Genomic DNA, 27462 nt, shown 5'->3' with positions numbered 1-27462 from the left:
GCCTAGTTAAATGCCTTGCTGTATCAGAGCATAGTGTGTCAATCATGGAAGCACTGAAGTAGGTGTTTTATCAAGTGCATTCATACTTTTTTCATGTCTATCAATTCAAAGATGTCCAGCCTGCAATAATCTGTGCATCTAAATATATGAGAGCTAAATTCTTATAGTTTCTCATGTGTTCTTTTCTCCTCAGTTTCTGCAAGGCTACACATATTTTTGGAGAGTAACCACAGCAAGAGGCAGATTCTAATGTAGTCATAAATATCAAAAATACAACTTGATACATACCTGTTGGTGTATCACACTATTCTTGGTATTTCCTAATTTGACATAAAGTTGTGAATTTTGCATTTTGAGTTCTAGACCTTTAAAACTTCACAACCTTAGCACCTGACTAGGTTTCATACCCTGCTGCTTAGATCATCTCTGTGTTTTTCCCAATTACTGTTAAGGGAAAAATGTGTAGGTAGTCTGAGAGACAGATACAAAAGCCTAAATCTCTAACTTCTGAACTTTCTTGAGCCTGGTATTCAAAGCAGTGGAAGTTATGAATTTTCTCAAACTGAGAAACATGAACCCAGACATCTTTTATATGATCATTGGGCTCTCATATAAAAGATTAGAGGCACCATTGTCACAGTCATTATGAAAAGGCTGAGCCTTGCTTAGCCTGTCATGAGAAAACCAGCCTTACTCATATGAGTGAATCAGACAGCTGTATCCATACTAACAAACGATCCAAGGCCAGGGTGCAGGCTGTAGAAATGTCGACAGTTATCCATACTGTTTAATTGTTAACAGATTGAACAGTATGGTTTCTGGCCTGTGGCAATCAGCTGTTTTGAATAACATCTGGGTTCAGTTCATGGGGTAGCATGAGCCAGGGCCTGTTCCCAAAAGGTGTTATAATGAGATCACCCAATAATATGGGGAGGGTGGTGAACAGGGAGGGAGGATGGCAACATAATTTACCCATATAGATGTGATCCATGATGTGCCACTTGCCCTCATGGCCTAAGAAAGAAAATAAGTTATGTCTTATTTTATTTACTGCATAACAATAGTCTGAGGGATTCTAAAACTTTCCTTTAGCACCTCATTGGGAGTCTTTGCCCTGCTGTTAAACACAGAATTTTATTTCTCTTCTCCCTGCGCTTCCTAGGGAGAAAAAAGAGGTGCTTTACTTTTATAGATATAACCCAAATGTTTCAGAACTGTGTCCTTGGAAGCCTTGAATCTAGCAGTTTAGCATGACAGGTTATGGACCAGAATTTAGGTGAAACTTTGTATTTGCTGTTTCCCATTGGATAATTCGAAATGGTTTCCTAATTAGTATATAAGGTTTTCAGATTGTCCTCTGGATTTCTGTTCTCAGTTCAAATTGGTCATAATCTATAAACACATTAGTGGGAAAAATAATTTCCTGGATCGTTCTGGAATTACTGAATTATTTATTCTTTTTTATCACATCTTTTCTTGGTCTATAGTAAAAGAGAATATCTGAATCTTTGCCTGCAGTTATAAAGGCCAGATTAAAATATTCTGAAATCATACTTTCATCATGAAAACTGTTACGTGATTTGATGAGATCAGGTTTTGACTCACTCAGTTTGTTTAGTGATAGAGAAAGATGCACTCTTGCTATTTTTCATGATAGACATAGAATGATAGGATTCATCTTGCCTAAATGTAGTTGAGTAAATTAATTGTGTAGCTCTTTTGATATCTAATAGAGACATATACATCTCCACAGGTTAGTTAATCTCCAAAACAGAGAAATGAAGAGATGTACATAAGTGTTTATTGAGAGCTCTCATTGAAGCAGCATAGAATTCAAGACAAATAATTTATCTGTCAAAAAATATGCATGGTCATCCACTCTGAATTGTTCGCAGATTGGTTGCAGTTTCTCAAACTCTCATAGACCTACATATATTGCCTACACATATATTCAGTGGTCTGAACAGTAAGTGTGATTTTGTGCTTAGTTACCACTTTGAATTAACTTCACTCAAACTGTTAATTTTCTGTAATACTCATAACATGATACACCCAAAGGAAGAGCCTAATTTAATCTTTATTTTATTCCAATAACAAAATGAAGAAATAAGATTGGTAAAAAGCAACTGAGATCTGTAGGGAAAGCAACCTTCTCATCAGTAGCTCTTCATTTGTATTCATCACAACTCTCTTGAGTACCATTGTCCCCTAATATCTGTAGCAATCAGAATCCTTCTAATCACTTTGGGGTTTATGAGCTTTTTCTGCTATAGAGAAATATAAAATTAAAAGCAAATTAATTTTATAATTAGGCAATTGTATTTTCTTCAGTACAGTACTTCCTCTATTTTTGGTAGCTTTCTTTTTTGTCTACTACTTCCTCTGATTAAGAGTTTCATTTTTGTTTGTTTTCCTTTGATGCCTTTCATAGGATCCTAGGATAAGTCAATCTGCAAGGGACCTCCGGATGTCTCTTGTCCAATGTCAGGAGTCCAAGATCAAGTCAGGTTGCTCAGGGTTTTATCTAGTCTGGTCTTTAAAACCTCAAAGGAGGAGGATTTACAACCTCTCTGGGCAGCCTGTTCCACTCACTGTCTGACTGTCCTTACATTAATTCTACACTTGTTTTGTTTGTTAATAAGTATATTGCTCTCTTATATACTGTAAATGAAAAATACAAAGAATAAAAGATTTAGTGTTTTCTCTCCAAGATTAGTTTGAGAGTGATAAAAATACAGAGAGTTAGCTACCCATTGCCAGCACATGATATATTACTGACATAACTAACACAGCTCTGGACTTGAACTCTCAGTGGTAGAAATTAGAGCTTCTATATTTCAGAACAGTTTCATGACTGTATCTGACTGGGCTGGCATAGCAGGCTGGTGCTCATCTCTAGTTCTTCTCCATTCTAAGGGTATTTTCTCAAAGTATTTTACTGTGAATAGTCCCATTGAAAATCAGAAACTGTGATAGTTCCTATTTGTTTTTCTGACTGTTCCATTGTTTTTTTTATTGATTTGAAAGTTATGTTTCTTTATGAAGAGAATAAATGGAAGCAAGATTACACTTTCCCTGGGAAATTATTTGGGGGACAGAACTGTCCATCCACTGGTATGGATGGTGGAGAGCGCGTCATAACAAAAGGACCTGGGAACCTGTAGTGTACAAAGAATGTAAAAAGTTGCAGAGAAGGACGGGGAAGAAATAACCAGGCCTCAGTCGTAATAGAAAACAACTTCTTGAGATCAAAGAGTAGTTGGCAGTTTGCTTCAACTCAGAAATCTACTTAGTTGGTTGAATCCAATTTTGTAACCTTGAAAGGAAGGACAGCCAAAGGGAGAGGTGCTCATATCAATTGTGTCTGATCCAGTTGCTCAGTTCTCAGTCATAAATTCCCAATTAGAAGTAATTAAATCTGTCCTTTTTTAGTTCAAGAGCATTTTGTCTTCCTTGGAAAGATGTCTATAAGGAAAAGGTATAGACAGACGCATCTCAGTCCGTTTGCTGACTCTGGGTCCTGTCACAGAAAATGTTAGTACAGAACATGTTTTTTTGCTAAAATTAGCTTGTTTAATTTGACTTGCTGACTCATTTTTCCAGCTGGTCTATCATTCTACTCAATTCCAGATGAGGCAATAGGAAAAAGAAAACTCTTTTGAATGTTCCACCCTCTTGCCAAACCAAGTGACAATTAAAAACTCCAATTTTCCTTGCAGTTCTTTATCTCTGTCAATTATCCAAGGAACAGTAAATCAGATATATTGTCCTCTGCTTGTTGTCAATAATTTAAATTCTAAATTCTTTATAGATTAGTTCCAGATTTAACATGCTGCTTCTTCTCCCTAAATTACATACCATTTCACGACCTGAATTAAATGCAGTGTTTCATTTTTACATTTGAGATCAAATGCTAGACAGTCCAGTCTAATTGACTCGTGTTTTATACACACACAAGCAAACCCACGTGACTCCGTCTTAACTTACTTAAGTAGTTACTTTTAATCCAAAAAAGACATTAGGTCACTCAACTAGTGGCCTTTAGTGGGGTTTTTTGTATTTCGCTGTAATTTTTGAGAAGAATGTAATCTGAATCAAGTGTTCAGTGGACACTAAACTGGTAGCAGTGGTGAGTCTGAAAAAGAACAGGAATGTAATGAACAGTGACCTTGTGAGCTAAGAGATACTGATAGAACATAACATTGTGATATTCAGCTTGGAAAAAAATAGATGGTAATTATACAGAAACAGTAAGATCCATTATATGAGTTATAGCTGATATTCTATAAAAGAGGTCAAGAACAAATGGGGGATTTGAAACGTAACTTGAATTTACAATGTGATACAGTATTAAAAAAATAAATGAGATGCGGATATATCAGGTGAAGACATGTTTGCACTATCAATACTGATATTTTCAAGGTAATAGAAGGCATTTTTCATCTGTCTTTATCCATATGAACTGTGAGAACAAAATTTTACTGTCACAAATGTATTGTCATTCCCATACCTGTCTAGGTATCTAGAACTGTAATTGGCTTGAGTCATTATTGAGAAGTGACCCTGTATGGGATAGTCTTATTAGTTTTATTGAGAGACTTCAAAATTTGTATATATTAAAAAAACAAAACAAAACAAAACAAAACTCAAGTACTTGATTCAGCATTCAGTGCAGCAGAGTAGTTGCTTTAATTCTGCTTTCAACTGCAGAAAGAAAGGATTTGTATGGATATAATCAATCAAAATATATTAATTAAAAATGACATCTAGCAAAGCTTTATTTGCCCTTCTTGCATATAGGGTCCAACATTAATAAAGCTTCATCAATTGCTAGCTGCTGACTGATGATTTGGAGCTTTTCCTACAGCTCTTGGTTAATACATAAACTCTGGTTATGTCACGTAATTTTTGTTGCTTATTTGACAAATGAAGGTTTAGCTAGCAATCTCACATGCTAAATATTGTGATTAAATTTTATATAAACAATAATTTAAAAACTTAGCAATGATCAGTTGTTTGCAAGGAGTGTCTGCAATTTTATATTGTGAATATTTAAAGAAAACGTTACCTTATTAGTCAGTTATAACCTGCATGTAAATTAATTGTATTATGGTTCAATTTTAAAAATAGTCATCCAGTTACATAGAAAGGAACTCATATTCTGATTTCATGTTGTGATCTGTGATTTGTAAAGTGAAGTGGTAAAGTTAATGGTCCATAAAGAAAGAGATGCCTGAGAAAGAAAGGCAATCTGGTCCTTGCACATTCCTTCAGAGGGACATGATAACAGCAAACAGTTTATTAAAACTGTTGGGAAGACATCTTTCCTGCCTCTTACAGAAAGGCTCAGCTTCTGGTCTAAGTATTTAGCCAGAAGCTGAAAGATAATATTTGTAGGTTTCCTACATGTCTTGGAGGATTTTTAATCTGTGTACAGCATTACTGGCTTTTTGGTTTTATTATTTTTCATTCAAATCAGTTCAAGGAAATAATTTAAGATTAAAATCCTGTTATCTGTCCAAAACTTGAATAGAATTTGATAAATTTTCTGACGCCATGACTCTCCTCAGTTACTGAGATAGATTGGAGCTTACATTGACTAAACAGAATAGAATTATGTTTATAAAACACATAGCTTTAATGCAAACATCTGTAAGCATCTAATATTGATAGGAGATTATGTCAAGTAATTTAACAAAACCTGAAGAGTTATAATTACCACCCGGGGCGGGGAATAAAAAAAAAAAAAAAAAAAAAGAAAAAGTAAATGGTTCGTGGGCAGTAACCAGTGTAAGAGCCTTAAAGTGTGAAAGATGTATGAAAGAATATTCTACTTGAGTTCTACTTCATAGACCAAAATAATAGGAATTCATTAATATCATAATAGCAGTGTATCTATTACAGTGATAAAAATTGGAAAATTCACAGTTTCTTTTTTCTGTTCAAATGTATGAAAAATCCAAGTATCATTAACTTGAGAGTCACGGTTATTTAATGACATATATTTATATGCATTGTTTTTAACTTACATAGGTACGTGTTTTCACATTTTCTGTTGGTCAACATAATTATGACAAAGGACCCATTCAGTGGATGGCCTGTGAAAATAAAGGTACTGTGGTTTTCTTCGAGGCTATTCTTTGCTAGAGTTTTGAATAGGCAATATCTTAGTTATTTGCTAAAAATAACAATTTCTTTTTTTCAGCCTGATTTTTAGTTTTATTGTATTTTTAATTAAAAATTCCAAAAAGTTATTTGATGAAATAATGTGTATATGCATTTATATATGTATAAAGAAGAAGCTTGTATATTTATTTCTGATTACTTTATTTAAAACTTTCCATTGTAAGAAAAATATCACAGTATTTTTGTAATAATAATAGTGAGAATAATAATGATATAATGCTACAGTTCAGTTTTGAGAATTCTTGCAGTAATAACCATCTATGAAAAGATGGAACTGATGACAAATAAGAAATTAAGCAAAGCTGTTTTATATTAAGGGGTCTGGACAACGGGATTTTTTATTTGGTTTGTTGGCTGGTTGAATTTCTTTTTGGTTTTCTCCAAAATTTACAAGGGACCAGATGACTTGCATTATTCTTCTCTTTTTTGATGAAAATATCAAATTTATTCTTGCTGTAATTTCTTAGCTTCTGAGACCATCTTACATTTTTTACTTTTATCCTGATTTCTTTATGTGGGAAAAAAAAAAAGTGAACAAGGTGAAAGTAAGGAAGTAAAATGCTTTCTGCAAAATTTCTACATGAAAAATGTGGTCAGAAACTTTTTTAAAAGAGTGTGAGAAAGTGGTGTCTCAAATACCTTACTGTATAATTATGGAACAAGATAATACATTGATATAGATAAATACAAACTAGATAAATTATCAAACAATATTGTTGGGTATTTTAAATAGAGCAATTTCCAGGCCTGACTGAAAATGTGAAAGTATTTTACAAATCAGTAAGAAACAAGAGGTGAGAGGTGGGATAGATTACAAAGGGACTTGAAAATTAAGACTGCCATGGAAGGAGGATATTATTCAGTCATCAGAATAACATACACCAAAGATGAAAGAGAAAGAGAAAGAGAAAGAGGAGAAAGAGAAAGAGAAAGAGAAAGAGAAAGAGAAAGAGAAAGAGAAAGAGAAAGAGAAAGAGAAAGAGAAAGAGAAAGAGAAAGAGAAAGAGAAAGAGAAAGAGAAAGAGAAAGAGAAAGAGAAAGAGAAAGAGAAAGAGAATACTATAGAGGAATCCATAGCCTGTATGAATCACATATGTATCATAACCTCATGAATCCCTTAGTATGGTGGCAAGTTATGCAGAAGAAACTACAACTTCATGAAGAGCAGATTGTACTATCAGATAATTACAGAAAATCAACATTTGGTTTTTTGAACACAGATTTTTTCACTGTCTGTATTTCAAAATACTGTGTGCATGTGAACTACATTATTTCAAAACAAATGAGGACCAGCTGGCTCAAAGCATAATCACCTATGTCATCCTATTATCAAGGCAAAATGATCAATTATCTTCTGTCCACAAGTGATGGGATTATTTGTTTGACTATCCAAAGAAGCAGTTTTATTTAATTTTTCCTTAATTAAAATTTTTAATTTATTATCAAGTCACACATTGCTTACGGCAAAGTAAATGTCTAACCTCAGTACTCTTACCTCTCCAGTCCTTCCCCCTTCTTTTCAATGTAACTTACAACTTATGTGGTTTGAAACTGGACTTCAGTGCCTATCTTTCCAGTCTCATTACTGCATATGGACAGTATTTTTAATTCAAACAAATAAGTGATAGAATCAGTGATGAATAAAGATATTTCTGATATTTAGTTAGAAGAAATACCAGTTTGATTTTTTCATCCTTTCCACAGAGTGCCTTATATTCTTCTGCAATGAACTTCACTATTGTGGCAGTCTGTAGCCATATGTTCATTCATATATGCATTCAGCATATAATTACATTGCTGTCACAGTGTATTAAAATGACCATTAAATATACTTGCACATCAGAGTAACTGGGAATTCTGGAGTACAAATTCAGTATATTATCTCAGCTTTAAAAATGACAGACAAAAGAAGAACATTATATGCTCTCACTGCTTAAGAGTAAGTAGCTTGGCCTGTATGACATAGTGACCCATCATAGGTGGCCACACATTGTGATGGCACCTACTGAAAAACTAGCCCATTCACATATGGTAATTTCTAAAAAAATTAATTTAGAAATTACAAATGATATTAAATTCCTCAAGGTGAAGAAACTAACAATATACTACAGTAAGATGTTATTATTTCTGTTCCAAATTTTAGGTTATTATTATGAAATTCCATCAATTGGAGCCATAAGAATTAACACCCAGGTAAGTGTGTTGTCCAAATGCAGATATAGTTGCAACACAAAGTAATGGAGTAATGTCTGTTCATACATACCTTGCATTTCACGTCTGTTTCAATCTATTACATTTTAAGTTATGCTATATTAAGGACATAGAAAAAATTAGGGCTTTCTTTTACATATGAGGGATTATTCCGTTAAAGTATTCTACTTTATTTATTTATTTTTAATAGTTTCAGTGAATCACTTCACAACATGATCCCTGTTCCCCTGGCCAGATGGCCCACAGCAGCTTGCATGTGTACTAGTCATGCCAGCATCCTTTAAAGCAGGCTGACCATGTGCATGCAGCAGAATGTTTGAAGTGATCTGCATTCTGCACACCTCTGCACAAGGACTATGTTCTGGGCTCAGTTTTCCTCCTGAACTTACATGGTCCCTCTTTGATCCTGAGACATGACAACAATTTTTTTTATAAAGCTTTATAAACCTAGGTTTTTTCTAAAATGTCTAGACATTCATAGTCTGTCTCCTGCCATACTTACAGCGTGATGCTCAGGGTTGGTATTACTATGGTCTGTGTGAAGGCATAGCTCTACTAGATTATCTGAACTCAGCTGGGCAGAAACAGTGACCTGATACAATCCTGCTTATAGGAGAGGTTCCTGGATTGATTTAACTGGTCTGAGAGAGACATGGCTTTTTTCTTTCAAAAATATTGCAGGACTATTTTAGCAAACATGAGTGTACATAATTAAGGGCACAGGATCCTAGAATTATATGACATGATCCGAACTGACAGTATAGATTAATAGATATTATTTTCAGTTGTCTGAAAGTCCATATATGCACATGTCCAGAAAAGCAGAGAAATATCATAGCAGTTTTTTGTCCTTCCAAGGTCAGGCATGACATTTTTTGGCAGAAAATAAGAGTCATTTTTTTTGGCTTGAATAAGAGTCCTTTGATTCTGTTAAACTTTTCCAGATAGTGTCTGGTAAGAAATATCCCTAATATGATCAGACAGATAGAAAAGGTTAAAGATGGAAACAAGTTGATGGCATCCACTCCCAGACCAGACCAGAAGTCTGACATCTCATAAGATCACCAGCTTTAGCCATAGTCCCAAACCAAAGGAAGGCAGGGACTATGAGGTTTTATAACTCTGAATTTTTTGTTTCAATAGAAGTTATGCAAGTTGTTGCTGTAGGAGCTTAACATACCCAGCTGTTACACCACTCACCCTCCATCGCCCACTCTCTCTTCTGGGTTGAAGGTTCTGTGATCTGCTTGTAATTTCATTATGTCATTAGCAATTAATTTGGGAACAAAAACAGTTGTAATTCTCACTTCGTGGAAAGAGAGAGGTGGTTATGGATGTGTAAGGTCCATGTGACTGAGAATGAAATAGAGGAAGTGCATTGGCAGTAAATGCTGCAAACTGAAGACAAAATTGTTGGGTAGTACAATTTTAAATAAGTAATTAAATACTACTCCTATATTAGTGGTGAATTTTTCCTTTTCTTTTTTTTTTTTTTCCTGATTTTTAATTATTTTTATTTTATTACTGTTTATTTCTTTATGCTGTTTCTGGACTTGTATCTAATAACTGTCTTCTGATGAGTTTATTACACTTTTTGGCAGGAATATCTGGATGTTTTAGGAAGACCAATGGTTTTAGCTGGAGAGAAAGCCAAACAAGTCCAATGGACAAATGTCTATCTGGATGCTCTGGTATGATCTGTATTTATATCTAGTAAAGCAAGAACCTTAGCAAATCAGTAACTATAGGGGTCCATTTTCCACAGTCCTGAGGACTCAGCCTCCTATAGTTCCAAACATAATATTCTTAGATTTCCAGCATCTATACACTTCAATAAAGCAATTTCCTGAACAACTATTTCTAACATGTTGGTCCTTACTTGTACCCAGTGTCCTCCTAAGTGTCCTGAACTTCAACAAAGTAATTTATCCTACACACAGATCTTTAAGTGTTGGTCATTGTTGTTGTCAAATTAACAAAAGAAAAAAGAAGCAAATAATTTTCCAGTTCTCTACCTGTGCTGCAGTAGAAGTCATCTGTTATGCTACTAGTGGGGATTTCTTACTTCACCCCCCGCCCCAAAAAAAAAAAAAAAAAATATTCCAGGCAGAATGAAACCTGTTAATGTTAATGGGTATTTATACAGATTTTGAACTTGGATCTTTACACTGTCGTGGTTGCTGTAATTACTTGATTGCTCAAGGTAATTATTTCTTTAACTGGCCAGTGTATATAATGGGGAAATAAACAAAAAAAGATATACAAAATACTTTTCTTACTGCTGAATTTATCAGTTCAGTCTCGTAAAACAAACATATTCAGGAAACTACGAAATGCAAAATATTATTAGCAACAATCCAATCTGTTGCTCTAGATAACCTTCTTCTGAACTAGGCAAAAATTACTGAAAAATGATCATCTAGAATCATGTATTTATCCACGTTCACATGGTCATCTAATGTCATGCCAAAATCCATTTCTTCCTGTCAGTCAGCATTACTGTAAAATTTTTATCAACACATCATGGAACTGAGCGTGACACAGAGGAACTAGTTTTTCTTTGCAATTTCAATGGCCAGAAGTTCATTAACCATGTTTTCTTGGTTACTGTTGAGGTACTTACTGGAAACATAAAGGATGTTATGACGAAAGTTCATATGTTCTGTACATATCCTGTTGTAAAGCCAAAGCTAAATTTGTAACTGGGGATAGAAAGAGATCTGTTTAATGAAGTAAAATGAGTGATACCTGAAGACTTCTGTTGTGTTACTTTATATTTTCACTGGGTTCATTCAGTCTTTCCTTCAAGCTTTTCCTTTATTCATGTGTTATATATGTGTATTTTTGTGTATATATGATTATATATATGTGTATATATAGTTTCATGTGCACATACATATATATTTACAAAAAGTAGGACAACCCAAGATAAACTGTTGAGGTAAAGGGTGAAATCTGTGGACTTTCTTGTCACAGATAAGAGCATAAAAGCATAGGTGTATCTAATCCACTCTGGAGTCTTTTCCTGATTCTTGGTTTTATCAGGAATTAGGGCTAACTTGCCCCATTCACACTGCTTCTTTATCTTAAATTCCTTAAAGCAATTCCCTCCTGTAGGGCTTACCCTTCTACTTGTGCCTCACTGGACTTTTTCTTATCCTTTTTCTCTTACTGTCCAGCAGCTGTCTTGGGGATAAAGAAAAGTGTGTTACATGAAGCCACATTTGAACTGAGTTTAAGTTCAGGTTATGATATCCTAAAGGGGTACTTTCATTTGAAGCTGTCTTTCAAGACTGTCTTTGAGAATTTCATGTATTTGTGGCAATTTGTATCTCTTTTATTGCCCTATTCCTTAGGTTCTCTTACAGTGTTGCTATGGCCTCACTTTCTGCAAGATAGTCCCAGAATTTTTAGGTACTTTTAGGTTTACCATTTAGTCGTAATTTATTCACAATTATTGTCCTCTCTAATGGAACATTTTCTGGGGAGGAGAGGTGGTTATTCCCCGTAAATACCCCTCCTGTTTCATTATGTATCACTTCAATGCTCCTTCTAAAAATATCCTTCTGTTTTCTTCTAATTCATCTCCATTCCTTGGTTCTCTTATTCTCCTAAAATGTCCACTTCTCCTTCTCTTCACCTTGCTTGTAACATTACTAACTCTGATTTCATCACCTTTCATTTAATACATAAACTTAAGTTTGTGAAGGATGGTTTAAAATTCAAAACGGTGCTACTATTATGGGCAAATGAAGAATGGATTTCATCAGAGTGAATTAATAAAGTGTTTTAGCTTATTTTTCCTAATTAAACAAAGGGAGAAAAGTGATATGGCTACTTCAAGGAGTAAGCATCAGTGAGGTAAAAAGCAATTTGAAACAAACCCCAAATATTAGCATAAATAAAGGTAGAACTCTCCCTGTGGACAGTTTAGAATGGAAAACGAAACTTTTCTGGCTATCTAACCATATGGTTTTCTGGATCCTATTTAAGTGAGTTGTGACTGTTAGTAAAGGAAAAAAACTGTCTATCTTCCCAAATAAGTGCAAATTCCTCAGTACCAGGAAAAACTATATGATTTTCCAGGACTGATGATGGACATTATTACAAGCCACTGAAAATTAGTGATGATATGAAAAGTGGTAGTACCTGCTGGATTTTTCTGTTGACTTTGCCTGCATGTATTTGTTGCCTACCTGTTTACAATCTTTACGTTTGATTTGGCTTTCTCTCCTTTTTTTCTTTTTTTTTTTTTTTTTTTCCCTACTATCCAGGGGTTTTAGTATACTGGGTACTGTAGCTGTAAACACTTATTCATTACATTTAGGCTTTTTTAAATATTATATCCTAAGTGTTGAAAAACATTTATTTTTAAAAAATAATTTATCATTCTCACTAACACATGGACATAAAAAATTCTAATTTTAAATTTCTATGTTTAAAATCTATTATTTTTTTAATTTTAAAATTTTTACAAATTAATAGTCAGTACTCTAGTGTTTGGCTACAGTAATCCCTGGATTGTTCTCATATATTATAGTTCAATATTTGTTATTTAACTAAAAGGTCGTCTTCTCCTCTCTGTATGTCATTATTTCCTAGGAGCTGGGCCTTGTGATTACAGGAACTCTACCTGTCTTCAATCTAACAAAGGAACAAAATGGGAAAATAGTAAGCTGTTATTTAAAGAAAAAAAATAAAAAAAAATCAGTTATTTGAATTAAATATCATACTAAACTCCTTGAAAAATATGTATTTCCATAGAGCTTCTACAGTTTAATTGTCTTGTATATCAGAAACAAAGGGGTCATCTCTAGTTACCTGATAAACTCCTAGGAACAAGAAAATGCAGATCACCCTTTTTGTAGTTTGGAGTTTCAGGGTATGGAATTCCTTGATATACCTCTGCCTGGTGGTAGTGGGAATGTGTGAAATACTCAATAGATAGGAAGTAGATGATGATATTATTTAGGCCTTGCCAAGAAAGGAATGCCCAGATAAATGTATAACAGATCTGTGAAGCTATGACATTTCAGGAGTAAAAGCAATGATATAGAGAATTTAAATTAATTAGTTTTAATGATAATAAAAAATAACATTGTATACCTTGATTAAAATCTAAGTATGAAATAAATACAATTGCCCATCCCTATTACTGTCTGATATGGAATTAATTTGTCCTCTTCACCAGATCAAAATGCTGCTTTTTCAAAATCAGACCTAGAATATGCTTTACAGTGTGTGGTAAAATACTGTATATTTGGTGTGATAGTCATGTTTATTCAGGTCAAAATGCATAGAAGTTGAAACAAGATATTCTTTGATTCTTTTTCTCAGATAGTACATAGTCTCAGAAAGAATAAATAAGAATGTAATTGCTACCATTTCTTTTATTCACTTTCAGAATAATTCTCTTAGTTTCCCTTTAAAAACAAAACAAAACAAAAAGGTTTCATAATCTTATCTACACGATAATGCCTGAAATTCACTGAGTCTGTCTGCAAAGTGAGACTACTGATTAACAAAGGATGTCTTTCTGAGAAGTGAAACAGTCGTAGTCTAGTATAGAGGAACAAGAGAAGAACTTGAATCTGTTTGACTTATGTGTCTACCTGAATTTCAAGTTACAGACTGTGAGATGCATCTTCCAATACATATTTCAAATTTCTTTAGCATGGAGAAGGAATTTTGGTGATACTATATAAATGACTGCCCTCTTTTTCTGTATTAGGAAAATAAATTACAAGTGAAGTAAATGTAGTGACCAAGTCCCTGATTTCAAATGCTGATGATTATTATAGTCACTGGCTTATTTTTTTTTTGTTGTTGTTTGGGTTTCGATTAGGTTTGGTTTTTTGTTGTTTTTTTTTTGTTTTGTTTTGTTTTGTTTTGTTTTGTTTTGTTTTTTTTTAAAATTCATCATTACAACATAGCCAAGAAGGATTAATTGTTTTGGGGTCTCACTTATCAATTGCCCAACCTAAGCATGCAATAATAGCTCTATATTGGTGCTAGTAATTTAATATATACATCATTGACAATATAAATGCCTCATTTTCACCTGTTTTGTTCTTACATTTATTGATTATTCATCCAGGAAGGCATCCATATTTAATTTCATAAACAATTTTCATATTTTGTATTAAATTCTGAATGTATTGAATGTTATTTTGATTCACTTGATATTATTTAAAATATTTAGAATAGACACATAAGTTGTTGTGGTTTGAGCCTTAAACCCAGGACATAAGTAAATAGTCAACTTTCAAGTAGTATCTGTCAAACAAGAGACGAAGTCAAAATCAAAATTCACTGACTGTTGCAGTTATTCTGCATTGTAAATATGTCAAGCATATGCTAACATTTTTGAATCTTCCCAGAATCAGCTGATTCTTGGAGTAATGGGGGTTGATGTCTCTTTGGAGGACATAAAAAAACTGACACCCCGATTTACGGTAAGTTGCTTGTGTTGGTGTATTTTTTTATGTATGATTTATCTATCATTTCTGTGCATGGTCCTTCATAAATCATAGAGCAATGATTGGGTGCAAGTCAAAATACCAGCAGGCTTCTTCTCATATATTCTTTTCCATTGTTGTAGATTTTTTCATGGTTTTCTCTCCAATCATATATACGTGTTTCTGTGTGAATTATCCATCAGGATGCATCTGTAAAAGCCAACTTTTACATTGAGGGGATATATTCCAAGTAATTATTTTCCTGTAGCTTAAAACACTGCTCTTCAGTTGAGTGTTTGGTTCTTACCACAGTGCAAAGTACACAATTATTTCAGCTAATAATGATAGTTACCATTTATATAGGACAGTTCTTTGCAGAAAAGTTCTTTAATATAAATGTCTGTTTGTACCCTACTCTGTATGATTGATTTACATATTTAGGCATCTATCTGGGGAATTTCTAAGAAAATAGCTAGCACTGTGGAAAACAACAGCTGAGGAAGCAAAGGAACATCACCAATTTGACTGAAGGCAAATGCAGAGTCCTGCATCTCAAATGGAATAATCTCATGTCACAGTACAGGCTGGGACAGACTACCTCAAAAGGCAAGAAAGGGCCTGGGGCTCATAGTGGAGGACAAGCTGTGCATAAGTTACCAGTATGCCCTTGCAGTAAAGAAGGCCAACTGTTCAGTGAACTCGTGCGTCAGGACTACTGTGTCCAACTTTGATCTCCTCAGTATAAGAAATACACTGAGGCACTGAGCAGAGTCCAGTGCAGAGCCACTAAGTTGGCCAAGGGGCTGGAGTACATGGTGTACAAGAAGCTGAGAGATGGGTTTGCTCAGACTGAAGAAGGAACTTAATGGGTTGCCTAATGAGAGTTATAGAGAAAATGGACTTTGACATTTCTTGAAGGTTTATAACAAAATAAAAGAGGTAATTGGCATATTATGACAGTGGAAAGTCCAACTGGAAATAAAGAAAAAAAAATCACTGTGAGGGCAGTTTAACACTGGAATGGGTTGTCCAGAGAGGCTGTGTAAATGGCATTAGTGGTATTCAAAGACCCTTTGAAACCTAGTCCAGTTTTGAAGTTGGATCTTATTTTGAAGTTAGCTCAGCTTTCAGTGAAGGGATGTACCAGCTGACTTTCAGTGGTCCCATTAGCCTAAATTATACTCCAAGTTTATCATTCTAAAAGTGTAAATTTTAAGAAATTACCTGCTCTATATTAATACCTCACATACTTCATGATGCCTGAGGCAATGTATTTTTTCTCAATGTGACCATTGCTTGAGAACCATTAATTAATCTTTCTTTTTTACTTAAAACTTTATAATGTTAAACTTCATTTATTTCCTTCAGCTTTGTCCAAATGGTTACTATTTTGCAATTGATCCTAATGGGTATGTGCTACTTCATCCAAATCTCCAACCAAAGGTATGAAAAACCTTCAAATGTATTTCTCTATAATAAGGGGACATTGTTAAAGTAACAGAAACTAAGATCTGCTGAAAGTACCAGAGAGGAATAGTAAATAATTCTCAGTTGCGGGGGTGTCAGGAAAATTTGTGGTGTGTGTATGGCTTCAGCCAAATCCACTTTAGTCAGTACAAAGGCCAGCATTGACTTGTAGTGAATTTGTTTATCAATAAAATAAAAAAGATATATATTTTGCATGAACATTTATATATGTGAAATAAGTGTTTTAATATACATATTAATATAAAAACAACTAGTGGTAGCTGTAATATCATTGTGGAGAACTTCTGGTGTGTTACAATATGCTCTCAAAGCAAACTGAGGACTTTACTAGTGTACGTACTTATTTTGTGATGCTCTCTCATTTCAGAAATTGAAACTTTCATATTAGCAATACCACAGAAATTAGGGGCAAACACAGTGCATTTTACTTGTTTGTTTTTTTGTTTGTTTGTTTGTTTTTTTCATATTTGTTTATTTGCTTATTTTCTGTTCACCAGAGCTGAAACCTGAACTACAGAGTTGGGATGGATCTATCTGAGCACTTCTTCCCAGAATGCTAGATTTGTTAGTAGTTCAACTGGAGAAAGGTCTTTCATCTTTAAAGATGAGATCTTTATCTAAACATGGTTAGGATAAAACTTTCCCCAAGTTTCAGGAAAATTTATACCCAAGATTTCAGTCTGGCTTTATATCCATTAACTCTAGTCCTGACCCTGTGGGAACCCCTACATTACATGTATCTTCTTATATAACTTTCCTCCCTGCTCTGAGGAGATACTTCAACATGAATGGGTGATTTTTTTTTTTTCTGAAGTCAGAACTTTAATCTTTGTTTTAGTGAAGGGTTTCACCATATCAAACAATCTTCTGTTTAGTGGAATATTTGAAAATGTTCGTATTTTAATTCCATTAGAAACATACTTCCAACAATTTTTTTCTCTTGAGTTCATAGTGCAGAAATGCAGCATTACATAAAAGACAAAGTTAAAATTTAATTAACTAAAAATACTAAAAACAAACCTCTCTATTGAGAGAAATGTATGGGTTATTTACAGATAAAAAGTTAGAAATAATAAATCACTGTAAATACTGAAGACCAAACAATATATCCATGTAGTTCAGTTGTCAATATTAAAATTTCTTATTAAGATGGTTTGAGCAATATGTGACTGAGATAAATGCAAGCTGTCAATACACAGGCAAATAAGGCTAGTAAGTCTTTTAAACTTTAGTGGCACCCTACTCCTAAGTTATTTTTTAGCACTTAGCACACTTTAGAGAAACTTCTTAAGTAATGGAAGCCTGTAATTGCTGCCTTTAGGCATGGAAATACTGTGGTTTTTTTTTTTTTTTTTTTTGGTTTTTTTTTTTTTGTTTTTTTTTTTTGTAAATTGGATGCTTATCCATCACTTTATTCCTCCCAGCCATGTTCCTTTGGCAGAATAGTGGCAAGTCCTTGACCTCCTGTCTGTGTGACTGTCCTCTCTTGTTTCTTCACCAGAAAGTCCTATCATAGCTACAAGAAGGATAGCAGATCCCCTTTTCACTACTTCACCATCTTTAACTGTCAAAGGCAGAAAAAGGAATGAAGAATTCATCTACGTATTTTAGTGATTCATTTAATTCTTAAGCTGAGAGAAGTCAGCATTGTGAATATGTGGATTAATTGCCTGGTGAAGTAATGAATATATTTGAAATCTTTTGCTGAGTGTGTAACAAAAGAAAAAAAATGCTTCTGAAAAAGAGAAAGAATAACTTGATCTTAACTATTGATGAAATACCCCTTTTGATTTATTTTGTAAGGACCCTTTTAAAAATAAAAGAAAAAAAAAAAAGGAAAAAAAGGGTTTTATATAGTCTTTATAATTTAGAAGGACTTCAGTTTCTGGATATATGTATTAAGTTTTCATATGTTAAAAAATTAAAGTTTCTATTTGATGAATTTGTTTGGTGAATTATTCTGAGACAAATATATGCATCATTACTGACTGAATCTTTTATTCATTTGAGATTATTAAAAATTCAGGTGATGGCAAGTGATCTATTTACATTTTCCTTATATACAAATTAAATTATCTTTTTGTTAACAGAAGGAATATAATAAGAAGCAATGTAGTGTTCTTGTTTTAGGCACAATCTTTTGAGGAACTGATGGATATGGATTCTGTTCATCTCACATGTGCTACTAAACTGCAGTGTAAACTCATAACACTGGAGAATAAAGAAACTTTGTTAGTGAGTGAAAAACTCAGCTCATCCCAACTTAATCTAGACTGAGATGGAGTATTAGGATACTAATTGTCATGGTTTCTCTATGTAGTTTTCTACTTAAAAAGATATGAAAGTCCAGAGATGTTTTCACATACTGCTCAAATTTTTGATTTAGAGTGTGTTTAAAAAAGGATATTTTATAAATTATGGTTTATGTTGTAGAATAATATCTAACTGTAATATTAAGCATATGCTTTATTATTATTGTCATTGTTGTTATTAACAGTTACACAGACTAGACTTTTTCACTCCCAGTTTGTTTGGGGTGATGCATGCTATTCAGACTGATACAAGAACTACGTTTTAAAACTAAGGTACACTATAAAGACAGATGTATTTAGAACTTATGGACTTTCTTTAACATGTCATATTAATTTTAGTTGAGCCTTCTGGTAGTTGTTAACTTATTAACAACAAACATCTTAACCCTCTTTGCTAGCAATTTTTCAATAGATGCAAACTAAAACGTAACTACGTCTTTACCTTTGAAGAGGTGAGGGTGTTTTAAACTTCCAGTGGTCCCTTCTTCTGAATGTCTTCTGCTTTCCTTCTGAAAATCTGTTACCTCAAATCACAACTGGTTCAACACAATTAATATTTTGAGAAATTGTCTTGCAGTATCATCTCACAAAAATAAGCCCCTAGAAATTTAGAACCTGTGAAGTCATTTGCACAACTGAGAAAATTTAACAAAAAGCAGATTCAAAAGTGTATTAAAATCATTAAGAAATTTCCCTTCATGTTCTTATTTGCACAGGAAAACTACATCAAAGCATAACACAGGAATTTATTTTTTTTTTTCTTTCAGTTTAATATAGTTTTAAACTGTTTAAAATACAATTTTTCAAGTTTGTGTTGTTAGTTATATTACATTTTTAAACAATTGCTTAATTTTATGTTTTACTGCCAATTTTCTTTCTGTGTCTGCATATGTGCATGTATTTTTCCAACTGTCCTGGGAGAGAACAGGTGGATACTCCACCAAATAAACATAGTCACTGAAGTGAGTGCGATAAGGGTATGCTAATAAGACTAGTCTTAATTAGATAAGATTTGAAAACAGTAAATTAGTCAATTTCTGAATCTGTTCTAAAGATTAGCATCCTTTTATTTTCATTTTTGTTATGGTTCTGATCAAAATCTAATTAATGGTACTTCTAAGACCCCAGATGCCTTCACTAGGGTCCAGTATTTTGTCTTAAGGTTTGTGGTTTTGAAAGAATGTAAGAGGAGGTGGTTTTAAGAGCAGATATAACAGTAATCAAGAAGTGAAACTCTTTTAATTCTACATTTTAATTCTGGCAAAGTATGTGAGAGGGAGAGCTCTCTTTTAAATTAATTAATGTCATGTAACATATATCTGGTTTTCGTTTCTCTACACAAAACCCGTGTGTAATTCTGACAGAGCTCAGAACTCCCGATTGGAACGAAGGCTAGTCTCTGCTTCCAGTAAATATGCACTGGAAAGAATAGAAGTTGAGGGAAGACGTCTATTCTATAAGTAGGCTGTTTACTAATAGTATAAAAATATAAATTACTGCTTTTTTGTTACTTCAGCAAATTGGTGTGGGCATACCAAAAGTTAAATTGAGAAAAAGGAGACCCAGTGTACAGGTAACTTTGGATGGAGGTGATTAGTGAATTAGAATGCATAGTCCTGGAAATACAATTAGAAAGCTTTTGCCCTGCTTACTAGGAAAAATCTAACTAGAGAACTGTTTACTTTGACAAACAGCTTCCAAAGCATGAAGCTTGCATCCTTCCTTGTTTAAATAATAGAAAACATGTTATTTGCTGTAGTGAAGGGCGTTCCATTAAATTATGGTGCTTTACTAATAGGTGCTAATTAGAGCCATGCTGTAAAAATTATTCTTTAGATTTTGAAATGAATTTGAAGACTGGAAAAAAAAAAGAGACTACTTGTGCTGGCTTTGCTTGCATAAACCCAAAGTCAAAAGAAGATAATTCTTACAACTTCATTGCCAAGTTTTGTTGTACAGTATATGTTGTATAGGATTACAGAATGTGAATACGCTGTTCCATTTTTTTCTGGAATAGTCACAGTAGGGCATACGTTTTATCTACCATTTATGTCAGGTTTCTTTATTTAGGGGACCCAGCTCCAGAAGAGTAACTGCCACTAACCTGAACAGGCAAATGGACATTAGTAACATTTATGTAATACAATCCCTGAGCAGAAAAGACTTAATGAAAATGTAAAAATCATTGAAGGAATAGATTAACTATGTAACTAGCAAAATAACAAAATTAGGTACAGTATACCATGTTAATTTCTTACACATAAGGGAGTATATAATGCAAAACTGGTGGCTTGCATAACAGCACCAGTAAAACATGGTATAAAATCCTGATCTAATTCAAGTCAGTAATTTCACTGAGTGTCAAGAGTCTGTGTTTATACTACATGTAAAAGACCACTTCTGAGATAGATTTTTTTATTTGTGCACTGGAGAAAACAGCACTGGAACATAAAAGAATCTCAATTTTCTGAGCACCCCTGGCTTCTCAGCATGCTGTGGTATGATTTGGCTGTTGCTGGCTGCCCAGGGAGGTGCAGCTCTGGAAAGGCTCTGGGTTCCTATCCACTCCAGATGCTCCTGGGTCTCCTTCTGGGGCCCAGGATTTTGCTGCCTTCTAACCATCATTGAATTTAAAAGCCTAACAGCCAGTGACTTCATTAGTACTACAGGTATGTGTAGGAACTAGGCTGCTGCAACTCAACAAAGGCCTTATGTAGAATTTGTGAGAATACTGGCCTCCCAAAACACATAACAATGGCATTTTAATGAACATTTTTTTTTATGTTGCTGCACCAGTTCTTTCTTTCTTTGTTTCCTCCTTGATTTTTCATTGAAATAATAGATCTTTGCCTTTATTTGTCATGCTGAAAATGGACTGCATTCCCTTTATTTGCATGCTTCATTGTTAGTGATTTACTTTTGTTTTGTTTTATTAAGTTGTGCTGATGAATGTGGTGGTGTTGCGCTTTTTCTAGTCATGTCACATGCATGACTGGATAAAGAGAAGAGCAAACTGAACAATAAGTTTGTTTCTTCATGGCTTGGAATAAACCCCACTAAATGGCAACCTTGGAAGAAAAAATTATGGAGCCCAAATACTGGTAAAAACACATTCTTGGGGGAAAAAGACAGTGGGAAAAATAGTCTTCTATTTAAAGTACAGGTCTAGGAATTTTCTATTGTAATTTCTAATGGATTTCTTTGTGCCTCAGGCACATCACATAATGTATATATCTATACATGCTTAGTTTCTTCATATATTAAAAATCATTAATAAGTACCTTATAAAGAATGTTTGGTGATATAAAACTTAAAAAGAACAAGAACAAACAGTTAATATATATTTGAATTCTGATAGACTGTTGATGTTGAATATTTTGTCTTTGGGACTCCTTAACTATGGCTAGCCCAGGTTATCATTTGAAATGAATATTGACCTCGATTTGATGTGATAGCTTTTTTTTCCCCTTTTTTTTACCATTTCTTTTCTTCTCTGTTCCTTTGTGTGTTGGAATGGAATGTGAACTTCACAAATGCCTCCTCTGCCATGTCAATGCCTTCATGCATGCTGTTTGGGTTTGACCATGCTATTCATTATCCATTGCATGTAAGAAAATGTATTTTTTAATGTATATTTACATTTTAGTATTTTTTTATTTATTTCAAGAGTGTGGATTTGTTGGGGGGGGGGAATGCAACTGCATAACAATAATTAAATTGTTTTGAATTAGTAGAAAGCATATGTTAATGTTATTATGTTAAAGTTGTTAGTTTTATCTATACTATATAAATAGGAACATAAAAGTTTATTTGAAGCTATCATTATACATATAAAGGAATACCCAAAATCTTTGTCTGCAATCTTTACAGTGCATATGCTCTTTCTGAGAATGAACTTATTGGCTTCTTACTTATTAGCGAGTTTTACTTGCTAGTAACAGGAATGATTCCATATACCCAGAAACATGTACATTTGTTCCTCAAGAATACAAAAGAAAAATATTTTAACTTCTAAAACTATTCTATATTCCAGTCTTCAGAATAAGAGCTACTGTTAAACTCTTAATGCTCCAGAGTATTATACGAAGGCAACTTTTACCACCTGTTCTGGATGTTACTTTCTTCCAGTATGAACTGGAAATACATACATAAATTGTGATAACGTTTGCATTCTTTGATAGAATAGTCACATGTACATTTGCCAGAGAATATTAGGATAGAGGAATATAATCATGATTTTGAAAGAAGAGACTTTAGTCTGCCCTGTAAATAAGTTAGTACAGCTGAATCACTGAAATCCCCTAAAAATGTCATTATCAGAAACTACACTAGTCTTGAAATAATATCAGCTAAAGACAATATTTGTGTTTCTAATCATGAGAGACAGTGATCAGTTACTGAGAAAACTAGACACTGAGATCCTTTCATGCATGAACCGTCCTATGACACAAGGCAAATTATTATCAATCAAAAAAAATAATAAAACTGGACTTGTTTCATCTTCTATTCTAAGTTTTTAGCTTTACATGGTTAAATAATATATCACCATACTATTTTGTAAAGATCCTTCATTGGGTGGGTGCATTAAATAACTACTGAGTGATGAGGATTGAGAATCTTTATACCATATGTAATACAAAGTCAATGGGGCTTAGCCAAAATGACTCAAAAAAAACAGTCGGATTCTTAACCCTCATGGAGGATGGCTCTGTCCAAGTAAATGCAGACTGAAGCTGAGAAAGGAGCAGAGGCTGGAGGGTGGCCTGAGCTAGTTCAGAAGAGCTACAGTGGTCTTCCCACATTCCTATGAGACCAGGGTTACTACAGGTACAGACCACCAAACTTCTCTGTGCTCCATAGCTGAGGGTTGACATCACATACATTTCTTAGGTCCTGAAGCTGCTGGGTCACAGTATTTCTGTGCTACATGTTTCTATCTCTAAGTACTCTCAGTACTAATGTCAGGAGAAATGCATTCAGAACAGCAAGGTGTTGAGGGAAGTCCTGTAATGCTGATAATAAAAGTGTTTTTTGTTTGTTTGTTGTTTTTTTTGTTTTGTTTTGGTTTGGTTTTTTATAACAAAGATACCACTTTCTATAATTGCTGTCTCTTTAAATCTTGAACTGCAGTCTATTCCCACCTCATAATGACAAGTCTGTAGTCTGCTTTTGGCAAAATTGCAGAAGAGTACAGTTGGCCCATCTTACTGGTCAGCTGAAAAACTGTCCCAGGTTTCTCTCTCCCTTCTTGGAGACAGGTAAACCTAATGAGAAATTCATATCTGATTCTTCCTCTGATGCATCTTCTCCCACTCTTACAGTTTGTGACATACAGCAGTAGGGGAAGCAGCTTCCTAGCATGAGTGTCATACACAACAGCCTGTGGAGGGACACTGGCCATTAGTATTAATTTGATTTTCACTTACCCAATTAAGCTCTTTATCCAATAAAATAGAATGAGAAAGGGCCACTAGTAATTCATCATGCTGTAAGAGGTTAAGAATAGATGGGTGAGTAAGCCCATTTAAGTAGCTTACTTTGAAATGAAAGGATTAAAATGATTTGTAACATGGTACTCTGTCTTTATTATTTGATCATTCAATATCTTCTGCTTCAGAATCCTAAATCCCAGGAGCCTGTTACGCTGGATTTTCTAGATGCTGAGTTGGAAAATGATATTAAAGTTGAGGTGAGATTACCTGGTTTCTTGGAACCTGTTGCTGTTTGTATTTCACTGTGTAATAACTGAAAAGCAATAAAAGTTCTAGATTTTGAATGGGAATGTATTTCACCATAAATATAAATTTTAAATTTGTCATCATGAATTTATATTGAGATGAAGTTATAATGAAACAAATTGAAACCCAGTATTATACGTAGACAAGGGCAATACATTATAGTCTTCTTATTTTTAAAGACTCCATGATTGCTGTTTAAATAATTCTTCATTAACTGGCAATTCCTGGGGAGAGGGCTTGCAAAGGTTTTCAGAAGAGAATACTTCTTATTAGGATATGACTATATTACCTGAGATATTTTAAAAGTATTTCCCTATCTCTTACTTACACAAGTTTATTGCTGTGATGAGAGAACTGAGAAATAAAGTTAAATGTTGACAACAAATTAATTCCTCTGTATATTTTTCAGTTACTAATTTTGTAATGCATTTAGAAATCAGAATTTTTAATAATAGTTTGTTACTTTTGTGAAATAAAATGGAGAGGTTTTACATATCTTACATTTTTTACTTTTTTTTTTTACATTTTTTTTACATATTTTTTCACTTCAACATTCTTTCATAATGATACTAATCAGCATTTCTTAGTATCTGTAAAATTCTGCCTGAAGTTTCTTTGAAAAACCTGCTTCAGAGAGGAATTACTCTCTGTTTTTGTGAATCATTACTGCTACCAGGATCACACAGATCTGCTGGGAAGCACAAAAAACAGTAGAATAAACTCCTTCTCATACACACAGAATTCATACCCTCTCTAGTGCCCAACATCCAGGGGTTTTATGGGGTCATCTTGCTATGCAATGTATACCAAAACTATTGTTTCATAACTCTACTGATTCAGTATATATAAAGCAACTTTAATTAGAAAAATCTGAAAATTGTAAACAATTTTTTTTCTTTATTGAGCTATGTCTTTCACATATATTATCATTTTCTGTGTTTCTATGAAATATTTTGAATCACTGAAAAGATCATTCATGTTACATGCAACACCTAGTTCCTTTTTTTTTTTTTTTTTTTTTTTTTTCCTTTTTCTTCCTTGCCAATAGATTCGGAAAAAAATGATAGATGGAGAAAGTGGAGAAAAAACATTTGAAACACTGGTCAAGTCCCAGGATGAGGTAAGATAAGAACACAGGCTATTACATATACAGGAACAAACAAAACCAGAAAAATGCTGTGAAATGGTGAAAAGATATTTATTTTGTAATGTCAGTTTGTATCATTTTTCCCTCTAGATTTGCTAGTTTTACTGGCTTATAGTAAAAGAAATTATGTACTTATGAAAAGAAGAACTGTTTTCTTTCTTGGTTTCTTTGGTACATCATTAATCAGGCAGTTGTTGATGAGGTCTTACACTCTGTTCACCAGGAAATGGACCCAGCCTACTTCTGTGTGTGAGTCCCCAAACAATGTTTACGGAGATGTGTGAGGATGCATTTGGTAGTTTATATTGTGATTGAATGGGAAGAAAGTAGTGAGGAAAAAATATAACATTTATATACTGTAAAGGAAAACTATTTGGGATAAGCAAATTAATCTTACAGTTACATTATGTACTTGTGCTTTATGAACAGATTGTTGAGTTCTTTATTTTCTTGTCCAAAATGCTCATTCCTGATAAAGGTTGCTACTGGTTTCTCTAAGAAGACAGACATGATTCCTAGCAATAGGAAATACTCAGATTTGATATGGATACTTACATGTAAGCTCTATTTATTGGGGACCTTAATGAGAAGAAAACATGACTGGTGTGCCAAAGGAGCAGTTCTGCCTGGAGTATGCCCCACAGTTACAATTCTACAACAGCTTTGGAAACTGCTTTGAATGTAAAACAGCTTGAAGATAGCTAATTTAATGACTTATCAGAAGAACATGAAGCAAAAATAACATCATGCAGACATTAAACAACCATTATATATGTAAGCACACCATAACAATACTCAGCAGAATTTCTTGGGACTGTGCAGTTCATTTTTCATGTGTAATATTAGCTTCCATCTCCTGTTGATTTCCAGTAACTTCGGTATCTCCAATGGCTCTGCTGGTTGTACTTAAATGGAAGAATGTTCCAGTGAAGAGTTCCTGCTATAAGGCATATGCTGCAGTAGCTAGTAAAGTTCACTTGATAGGAAATCCAGCCTCAGAGTTTAGGGGGTTTTTATTCTGTTAAAAACAGCACATTCCTTACTTATATTCAATTCAATGTCTAATAGATGGTAGCAACTTTTAGACTCTGCCTTAAATTTTGGCCAGATTACACCACGTGACGCCCAGTACTGAGTAGTTCCTATTACTAGTCCTCTGACTCAATTCTAGATTGAGAGAACCTTCTTACATACTTATTCTAATTTAGATACAGAAAAAAATATTTTATAATATTAGTCTATTTTTTCATTAAACATGGTAGAAACTTATTTGTCTTCATCGGTGAAAATAGGTGGCAATGCATATGTTGTCTTTGCTAGATGAAACTGGAAATAGAGCTGAATTTTCTGAAACATCTTGATTGTTCATCCATGATGTGATTTCACAATGTCAAGTTCATGGTCACTTGGTTCTGCAACAGACCTTTGGGCACATGCTTAGAATCATAGAATCATAAAATAGTTTGGGTTGGAAGGGACCTTAAAAGGTCATCTAGTCCAACCCCCCTGCAATAAGCAGGGACATCTTCAACTGGATCAGGTTGCTCAGAGCCCGTCCAACCAGGCCTTGAATGTTCCCAGGGATGGGGCATCTAACACCTCTCTCAGCAACCTGCTCCAGTGTTTCACCACCCTCATTGTAAAAAATGTCTTCCTTGTATCTAGTCTGAATCTACCCTCTTTCTGTTTAAAACCATTATTCCTTGTCCTATAAAACAGGCCCTACTGAAAAGTCTGACGCCATCTTTCTTATAAGACCCATTTAATTACTGAAAGGCTGCAATAAGGTGTCTCCAGAGCCTTCTCTTCTCCAGGTGGAACAAGCCCAACTCTCTCAGCCTGTCCTCACAGGGGAGGTGCTCCAGCCCCCTGATCATTTCTGTGGCCTCCTCTGCACCTGCTCCAACAGGTCCTTGTCTTTC

General features: G+C 34.0%; 1 protein-coding gene across 12 annotated transcripts in view; it reads left to right on the top strand.

Moving 5' to 3' along the window:
- CACNA2D1 (calcium voltage-gated channel auxiliary subunit alpha2delta 1) overlaps positions 1-27462 on the top strand; it is a 425853-nt gene that overhangs the window by 359424 nt on the left and 38967 nt on the right. For 6 of the 12 annotated variants that reach the window (XM_032985221.2, XM_032985227.2, XM_032985218.2 and 3 more), the window contains exons 13-21: positions 6034-6112; positions 8330-8379; positions 9999-10088; positions 13000-13068; positions 14778-14852; positions 16224-16298; positions 20172-20228; positions 24288-24344; positions 25442-25513. In XM_032985221.2, coding sequence (XP_032841112.1) covers positions 6034-6112; positions 8330-8379; positions 9999-10088; positions 13000-13068; positions 14778-14852; positions 16224-16298; positions 20172-20228; positions 24288-24344; positions 25442-25513 — 624 coding nt within the window. Of the gene's footprint in view, positions 1-6033; positions 6113-8329; positions 8380-9998; positions 10089-12999; positions 13069-14777; positions 14853-16223; positions 16299-16840; positions 19411-20171; positions 20229-24272; positions 24345-25441; positions 25514-27462 lie in introns of those variants that run through there. The other 6 variants (XM_032985224.2, XM_032985223.2, XM_032985226.2 and 3 more) reach the window with 4 other exon arrangements.

The sequence above is a fragment of the Tyto alba genome, unplaced genomic scaffold (genome assembly GCF_018691265.1).
Source record: "Tyto alba isolate M040663 unplaced genomic scaffold, T.alba_DEE_v4.0 Super-Scaffold_2, whole genome shotgun sequence".
Classification (NCBI taxonomy): Eukaryota; Metazoa; Chordata; class Aves; order Strigiformes; family Tytonidae; genus Tyto; species Tyto alba.
This window is presented reverse-complemented; position numbering and strand designations above follow the sequence as displayed.